Here is a 9,611-nt window from a genome sequence, read left to right as displayed (position 1 = left end):
GAAAAATCTCCTGACACCTAACCTAGTTCTATGCATACGCAACTTACATGCACGTCCCCTCATTCTACCTAACTTATCTAATTCAAATAATCTATCCAACTGGACAGTGTAGTCCCTTCATCATTTTAAATACTTCAATCAAATCACCCTGAAGTCCACATTTTTCTACAGTAAAAAGATTCAGCTTTCTTGAGCCTATCATGATAACTAAAGGTTTCTAAACTAGATACGAGTCCAATGACCCTCCGGCTAACCCTTTTCCAGGATCCCGATATCTCCCACTATGTGAGGGGACCAGAACTGGTCTGTGGCTGTGCTAGAAAACTTCAACTTCATTTTGGCTCGGTTTCTTTTTAGAAAAAAAAAAGGAATTAATTTGTTTGGAAGAGGCTATTTGGTGTCACGTCAACACCATCTACCCTGCTCAACTACCCCCCCCTCTTTAAAAGTGGATAAACCTTTAACGCACAAACACATTCACCTTCGCAAACCCAAAGATTAACTTTTACTTACATACAGTCAGGAGCAACCGGCCCTGCATCTTACGGAAGTATCACTGGACCGCTCCACCTATGAATTTGTGACATACCCTCACCAGACATTGTTCCAGTGCTCTGCTGGTATGGAAGTGAAGGATGCAGATCCACACCCACACAGTGAGACACCAATCTCAGCCATTGGGTTGGTCAGGCACCAAGTGAAGGCCACCTTTCCCCACAGGGATGGAAAAGTCAGCTTGGGGTTGCTCTCTTAGTCACTATCTTGGGGTGTGGCATTGACAGAGGCCTTGAGCAGGTTGCCCCGGTGCCTGCTCAAATGGAGAGTGATGTTTGGGAGGGGAGGATAACTAAAAGGGGTGAAGTTAATAAATTGAATGTCCATTCCCCTCACAAAATGCAACAGTATTCCACACATATAGGGAAAAATCAATATAGTTAAAAAAACTGAAGTCAATGATTAATTACAAAGAAAGTCAGTCATACATCCTCTTATTTTTCATTAAAAAGATAAATGTCACCCTCATATTTCTTTGAACAATGGATGTCTGCAGAATAGTGGATACCTTTCCAGAAACGGTAACCAATGTAGTTTGATTTTGTACCAGTTCCACGGATAACAGAACGTAGGATGGGACAGGGTTAAATTGCAGTCAAAACTCAGAATTTGGAAGATTTAAGAAAACAACTTTCCAACGACGGTTAAATGTTATTTACAGTTGGCTGCACTGGATCCAAGCTTCACTGGAGTTCTGCAATATTCTCGCTGGGATATTAAACAGAACGAACTGCAATGCTTAAGTGTCAAAGAAAATAAGAGTCAGGGGCACTCCTGTGTAGCAAAGTTTCTCATCGTTTTAGCTGCCGACACATCACATGCACACAGACTGAAGCAGGTTCACTCTTGCTCTCTCTCCCCCCCTGCTGGCTGCAAGGGGGGCTCAGCGTGGATCAGGATCTTGCACAGGGAGAGACAGAACAGGACCGTAAAGGACACTCAATTGCATGCATGCATCCTTACTGAGAGACCAGATGGGTGGGAATCCATTGAAAGCCAATACATTCCAGCCCTCTCTCTAACTCAGTACGAAATTGCACAGCAGAGTTTAACAGCAATGAAATGTACAGAAACACCAGCAATCGTTTCAGAGCTAACCAAAAAAAACCTAAAACAAATCAGGGCTGAGATTGTTTCGTCAGAATCACCCAATGATGTGTTCCTTTGTGCGATGCCGATTAGAACTAGATCACGGTACATTAGTCCCCCTAATTTTCTGTTTACAATAGTCCCCCTTCCCATCTAATTCCACAACATTCAACTGTTCCTTGCTATCAGTACAAACATAACGCAAAACGGAATGCTGGAAATCGGAAATAAAACATAAAAGATTGGAGAACTGCATGTCCTTCAGCATCCGACAGGTGGGAACCTTAATCAGAATCCGGGGAGCGTTGCCTGTTGAAAGGTTCCAACAGAACCGGCAACCGTACCGGATATTTGCTAACTGACCCGGCTGAGCCTTCACAGCACTTTGTGCTTTTGTTCTTGATTGCCTGCCTTTTGACAGAAAAGGGGTTGCACCCCCTACTGTTTTACCAGCAATTCATGAAAAAGGTGACTGTTGTCTGTTTTGGTTTAATGGAAACTCTTTTTGCACAAGGTAAACCAACAGGTTAAAACAGACCAAGTTGCAATGAAACCTTGGTTAAGCGTACACCCTTTGGGGATCGCTCACTCAGAGGGGCAAAAGTGAGGTCAGACGGAGAACCGAATGAAGTTTCACATGAACACAAGGCAGCACATTGGACGCACAAGCGGTCACGGATGACGACCATATCGGAGTAGAAACTTTCTTTTTTGTTCATCGCGGTGTTAATGGGTAACAGGAGTCTAGGGGAATGAAGCATCACCATGCGGGCAGAACTGAATGGGATTCGCGAGGCAATTGGCAGTCAAACACAGCGCCACTGATACAAGTAAACGCCCATGATTTCGCACTGAGACCTGGTATATGGAGTGGGGGAAAAAAGGAAAAAATGAACCCGCTCTCATAGAATCATAGAAGATAGGAGCAGGAGTAGACCATTCGGCCCCTCGAGCCTGCTCCGCCATTCAATGAGATCATGGCTGATCATCCAAATTCAGTACCCTGTCCCTGCTTTCTCCCCATATCCCTTTAGCCTTAAGAAATATATCTAACTCCTTCTTGAATATATTTAATGAATTAGCCTCAACTGCCTTCTGTGGTAGAGAATTCCACAGGTTCACCACTCTCTGGGTGAAGAAATTCCTCCTCATCCCTGACCTAAATGGCTTACCCCTTATCCTTAGACTGTGACCCCTGGTTCTGGACTCCCCGACCATCGGGAACATCCTTCCTGCATCTAGTCTGTCCAGTCCTGTCAGAATTTTATAAGTTTCAATGAGATCCCCTCTCATTCTTCTAAACTCCAGCGAGTATAAGCCCAATCGACCCAATCTCTCCTCATACGTCATTCCTGCCATCCCAGGTATCGTCTAACAATTGTGGTTATACAGAGCCAAATAACTGTCCTTATGACCAGGAACTGATATTTATGAGGAGAAATCCCTTTTAAAGAAAAATGTCATTACCTCAAGCAATGATTTGCACCAATTTTGAAAGCTTGTACATATCAAGCAACTTTTTCCAAAAACAGGGGAACCCAGTAACAGTGCATGACAAGCATCTCACGTACAAATATGAAAATAAAATGTTTTTCAAGTATTGGTAAACTGTTAGGCCGTTGCCCAAGATCAATTGATTGAATGCAAGCTTTACAAGAAAGGTTTGTGGACAGGATCTACACGCCCTATGCAAGCTTTTTAATAGATTTTATAGCTCTCTCCTATGATGCTTGAATTAACATGATCTGAACATGCTTGTCTTTTAATAGCACTGTGGGCTGGAGCACGTTTTGATCTGAGACACATACAACAGATGCAAAAAGAATAGGTCGTCAAACTTTGTCAGATTTCAAGTTTATTATTTGTAACTAAGTTGAGATACTTTATACACATGCAGTGACTACTGCCTGAAACAAGTCCAGGAAGTCCTGAACCATTACAGTCATTTACAATATCACAGGATTTTGTACGTCATGGAACAGTAATCTGTGAAAATTGAAGTCATATCTTTCTTCACTTTTAAGAGTACAGAATATTCCACAAACCAGTTTCTTTAAAGCAGTTCTTGCAATATACAAAGCTCGCTACCTCAATATTATTCTGTTAAGGTTCCTCAAGATAGGTGAATGATCCGAAAAAAAGGAAAACATTAGGCCTCAGCTCAGCAATATACAAGTAACCAAATCAAGATGGACAAGCCATTCATTTCTTACTGGATACTGGTAAGTTTTGCACAGGATCAGAAGAAAATTGGAACTGTACAATTCACTGGGGTTTAGTGATCCGAACAAAGTCCAGGCTTCCAGCCTAACGGCTAGAATACTCAACATCAAAGTAGGGTTGAGTCTTGAAGGTGCTCCAGATCACCTTCTATGAGCTGGCCCAGTTAAATGGCCATCATGATTCAGATTATCCTTGCCTTCCTGGCTTGAAAAGGATGGAGAAAAAGGTAAATGCTGCAGGGAAAGGAATTTAAAAAAAAAAAACGAATTTGCTTTTCCAAATTAACTTCATATACCGCACCATTACCATCAAAAATAGAAAGCAGCATTAGCATAATCTCAATATGGGTGAGAAACAGGGGTTCTTACTCTCTACCATTCAGGCTGCCATATCTTCAGATGTCCTACAAAGCATGATTTTCTTTTAAAGAAACTACTTCTGACTAACAATTTCTAAAAAAGTGATGAGATTAGCAATCAATGCATCGTTAGGGATATCAAGATGCACTTTGAACCCAGTATTACAGCACTAGTTTTTATTTGAAATATTTCAAAATAATTTTCTTGAACTTACAACATTTAGACAAACACCTTTTTGGAATATCATTCACTATTTAAAAAAAGGGTGTATTTCAAAAGGGTTGACAAGAATCTTTATTTATTTGCAAGACTGCCGATTTAAAGGAGCATTATCATAGTTTTTGGAGAGATGGGCTTCCAGACAGACTCGATTCTTATAACAGCACTGCAGCAGATGCTGGATCTGGCGTGCAGCAAACCGTTTGTGGAGTCATGTTACAATGGATAAAAACAATGTTTTTTTATGGGCAACCGGAAAAATTGCTGACACAGCGCAGGTTACATTACCAGGGTGGTGACATCACTCCAGAACTACATGGCAGGATGAGAAAATCCATCTCACATACTTGGGTGTTAATATTCAAGAATGGTGGCTTAACAATGAAACAATTTTCAGGAGCACTTTTTACCCATTAGCAAACTAGTGTTTGATTAAAAAACCCAAAATGTGCTATTGCAATTTAAGGTTTTTAAACCACAAGAGAGAAAGAAAGAAAGAGGATTATAGTTTTAATGAGACAGTTCACTCTTAAGCATGGTATTCCTCTTCCTACCAAGCAGATTTTCACAAACTCTTAAGCACTTGTTGCTAGCCTGGTGTGCCATGGCTCAACATCATCAAGCTCTCCTTTCAGCCAACAGCAAATCCAATCTAAAACCTTTTTGCTGCCCTTTTCTCTCACCCAGCATCGATCAGACCCATCCCTATGCCACCAGTGGGTTAAAGGCACTAGACCAATTCCAGTGTTCGGAATTGTGCTAGCGGATGGGAATTTCTCACTCCAGCAACACACCAAATCCCTCATTTTACATACAACCAACTCCAAGGTCTTTTTTGGCAACTCAAAAGGTACCAATTTCATAGCCCTATTGCACTACAAGCCAGGCATTGACTGCACCGGGGGGCGGAAAGAGAACAAATGGTCAAATTTTCTGCATTTAAACCCAATGACGACATCTCCAGTCCACAAAAAAGGAACAATTCTTTAAGAGATTACCTGCACCATTAAGAAGTGGAATGCGCTTGAAATTATGCAAGGAAACATGGGTACCTAGCTGGGTAAGGAGGAATTTAACAAAAAACACATCGCAGTATTTTAATTTTGGATAAATGATTGAGTGGGAGAGTTCTTTTTTAATTAAACTAATAGTTCTTACACTTTTGAAAGCTTTCAAAGCTGGCGGGTGTTACTACAACTAGTGAGGTAACCCCAGTGTTCTCTATCCCAGTCCCCTTGTTATCCAAATAAAATACAAACAAACTTCAGAAAGTTCCCATGTAAACAGCCTTGATAAAAAAAAAACTTCATTTTAATAAGCCAACATATCCTTCAAAAACAGACAGATCAGGAGGTCACAGAGCACCTTCCTGGGATTAATCTTCAAGTCCGCCATAAGAAAGCACCAGGTGTAAATGGTCTGTTGCGCACAAGAGATGTGGTGCCATAACACTGCCACCAGCCAAAAAGAGTTACAGTCTACATTGATCAATACATACCTGTTAAAGCAATCCCCATCTAAAAATATATTTTTTTTATTTTTTTTTATTTTTTTTAAGGATCTTTATACGGAGACAACTTTTGATGGCGTGGCAATTGTTGTCCACGTATATATCAACATAATGCAACAGTCCAAATATGCAATGCACACTGAAATTGCAGATTAATCCCAATTATCACCATCTGATCTAAATTAGTAACCAGGTCAATTATTATTCACTAACCATGATCTTTCTTTTTAAACTGGCCTATCAATACTTAGTAAAACTAAAGTACTACTGTGCGTCATACTGTTTAAGCACCACCGTTTAAATTTATGCTCAGTCAGGGAGGCCATGAGAAGAGTGGGGTGTATATAAAAGAACTGCAGGGAGGGAAATATTTTTTTTTTTAAACTGTAAATGCTGGAAATCTGAAATAGACAGAAAATGTTGGAAATGCACAACAGGCTGGTCAGCAGCTGAAGAGATAAAAGACAGTTAACGTTTTAGGTAGACTCGGTCAGAATTGAAAGATTTACACTCAAAACATTAACCTATTTTCTTCTTCACAGGTGCGGAGGCATTTTCTGCACAGCTTAAAGAGCAAATGGAAACCTATTCTCATCTTAAAAGCTACTCTAGAAAAGTAGTGGTAAAGGGAAGGGAGGAGACCCAAGTGACGTTTATATGTTAAATGCCGCAGATAAGGTAAACACAGAACATTTCTTCAAATTAAGCCAATCAGGTAGAACCAGAGGAGTTGAATTTAAATTAGTGAAAGGCAAATTTAAAACAATTATTAGGAAGCAATTCTTTATTCAGAGAGTGCTAAATGTTTGGACAAATTTGCTGGGCAATTTAAGACGACAAAATTAGGGATTCAAAATGCAGTTGGATGCTATAATGGGAGAGTTAGGGCACTGGAAGGATGAGTTTCGATGGGCCATTCGGCCTTTTCTCGTCCTTGACTTTTCTTATGCTCTTACATGCAAGAGTTCAACGTTGATTCCACAGCTTGACTGCTACTTTAAGGAGGTCATTTGCCACTTGACTGTTGAATCATCTCCCTTTGAAGAATTCTAGCATGAAATTTAAAAAGCTTCCAAGATCTCAAATTCAAGTGATGCAACACACAGCTTCCCCCCCCCCCTCACTTAATCCTCAATGACAGGTTTCTTTTTAAGGCAACTTAAAAAAAAATTGTAAAGTTTGAACAGCTGGACTGTACAACAGAACCCAGAGAAGATCAGCTCCATTTTACAAGAGGAAATGGATCATCTTAACAGGGATTAAACTACATTTAAAATAAATAGATTAGGATTTTTTTTTTTTTTTTATAAAAAGAAAAGTGTTACAAAAATATTATCCAAGTTTCTTAAGCAGGTTAAAATGTAGTATTAAAAAATAGAAAATCTTAAATCTTCAGAACATCAGTCTAATGCCAAATTAAATTAGGTCTGCTAATGACAACATACTATCTTACTATTGTATTCTTATTTATGCTGACAGACATTTTCAAACCAATTCATTCATTGGTTGGACAAGCTGTTAGAACCTAGCAGAACTTTACTGAATCCGAGTCACTTACTATTAACATTTTTACCAGCGCCTGTACTACAGATAATCTGGCAAAAATCACAGCGGTGGTTAGTCGCTGGACTCACCAGATAACTTGCCCGTGTGGCTTCAACCAGCAAGTTGCCACTCAAGTTAACCAAACAGGTGTTTTCACACCGATTTGATTTGACGCTTTCCCTCCCCCTGCCCATCTATAGCTTAGCTTTACCAGGATTGCAGCCTATGATAGACACAGTACTCTACTATGCGAAAGTGAGAACATACCATAATAAGGCCCACACTTAGAACAATGGAATTAATAAGCCATTGGGAGTAACTGGGTGTCAGATGCTGGAGGTTAATAAGGTAAACCATGTTGAAATATTGCTGAAATTAGCAACTCTATTTGAGTACTAGCTCTTTTTGAAAAAAAAACACACACACTAATTTCATCACACCCGACTATCTCGAGAAGTAACCTTAAAGGAAGTTGCAAGATAGAAATTCCTCTATCTAATCCGGTAACAATAGACCGGAGTCTGCTAACAATGATAATATTTCTTTTAAAAGCTTCAAAACTGCAATCTTTGAACCTGAAAATGTCACTGGATGTGTTCACCACCATCTCTGATTGACTCTCATGCATCTTAATATAGGAATTTCTAGCTTGCAAATAATAGTCATTCATGACGACCAACATATTCTTTAAGTTTTAAAACATGTCCTCTATTGGTACGTCCATGCCAAATGTCATTGTGTAAATGCAATCAGGACAAAGGTACTTCAAGAATGAAAAGTCCCGTCCCAAAGGCTGAAGCTGGGCCTGGTTTGCTCACTTCCTTCCACCAGTATTTGGATGTTTGGGGGGGAGGTGGGGGTGAATGGCTCTCTCCAGCTTTCAGAAATAAGTTACAGTAGAGAAAAAAAAAATTTCTAACAAGTAAACACAATCTAAGGTCAAAAGTGAAAGGGGAGATCTGATTGAAAAACAAATTCACAAGTCCATCTTTGGCGTTGTCACAGTTAATATCCGCACAGTGATCCATACACTTAAAAAAACAAAAACAAATGCAGGCTGTGTCAGACAATGCTGTTCGTGCCTCTCAGCCCGACTCCACGGGCAAACTGTTCTAGAAGCCCACCGATAGCCGACGGGCTGGGTGATACAGATTTGAGGCCCACAGTTGCACTGTACGCAGACAAGAATATGGCTCGGACTTCCTCCAGCTTGGCCCTGCGTTCTGGGATGAGCGGATACCTGCAAGAGGAGAAGCTGGTTAAATTCTGTTGTAAATTTGAGATTCCACTGAGACCGTGATATTACTCAATCAGATTTTTAAAACACCAAATGTCTCATTGTTCCCTTTCATCTGCATTAAAAATAAGCCTGAGAATATTTTACTCTTGGACTGTTTTTATAAAAAAAAAAATGTCCTCTATTGGTACGTCCATGCCAAATTTCATTGTGTTAAGCTGACAGCGTGTACTCAAGAAAATAAATCAGCATCTTTGCTGAGATTGGAGGCCGTCAGAACCGGATATGCTGGATGGCAGGTTTGGCAGCTATTAGAACACTTTGGGCCAGTAATTCCAGTCCCAATGCGTGAGTACGGACGGGGTACTCACGCGTGGGCCCGTTGGAAGTGCCGGATTTCAGCATGCACAGCACATGCGCGGGAAACCGGCATTTCCTCCAAGGGTTTCAGAGGTCCAACGCGTGCTCGCAGGACTCTGCGCGCACGCGCTGAACTTCCTTCTTTTTGACAGGTTTGCCCGTGTGAAAGGGCCTGAACTTTTTACACATATAAAAAGGAGGCGTAAGGACTGGATTCTTGAAGGTAAGTGGTCTATTATTTAAAATTATTACATTTTTTCCACAGCTTCATTGTTTTTAAGGACTTTACAGTAAGGTAAGTTTATTTTTAGACCCGATTTCTTAAAAAATTATTTTTTTCAAAAATTTTATTAATTGTTTAAAATAGTTTTTTAAAGTTATTTATAGTTTATTTAACTATTGGGATTTTTAAATTTTTTCATTTAAAGTTAAACTAGTCTTTTGGGCGCCCGTACTTTTCATGAGTTTGACAGTTCTTACTGTCAAACTCATGAATGAAGTTTCCCCTCCCCTG

The 9,611-nt window shown here is 40.1% G+C and overlaps 1 protein-coding gene across 4 annotated transcripts in view; it reads right to left on the bottom strand.

Moving 5' to 3' along the window:
• Positions 1–3,482: 3,482 nt before the first annotated feature.
• mtmr14 (myotubularin related protein 14) overlaps positions 3,483–9,611 on the bottom strand; it is a 102,926-nt gene continuing 96,797 nt past the window's right edge. For all 4 annotated transcript variants that reach the window (XM_086001943.1, XM_086001946.1, XM_086001945.1 and 1 more), the window contains one exon: positions 3,483–8,740. In XM_086001943.1, the coding sequence (XP_085858069.1) occupies positions 8,563–8,740 (178 nt within the window). In that variant the 3' untranslated portion in view covers positions 3,483–8,562. The remainder of the gene's footprint in view (positions 8,741–9,611) is intronic.

The sequence above is a fragment of the Somniosus microcephalus genome, chromosome 11 (assembly GCF_052327205.1).
Source record: "Somniosus microcephalus isolate GS21.2 chromosome 11, FLI_Smic_1.0, whole genome shotgun sequence".
NCBI classification, from domain to species: Eukaryota; Metazoa; Chordata; class Chondrichthyes; order Squaliformes; family Somniosidae; genus Somniosus; species Somniosus microcephalus.
Note: the sequence above shows the minus strand (reverse complement) of the source record. Positions and strands in the feature narration are given on the sequence as shown.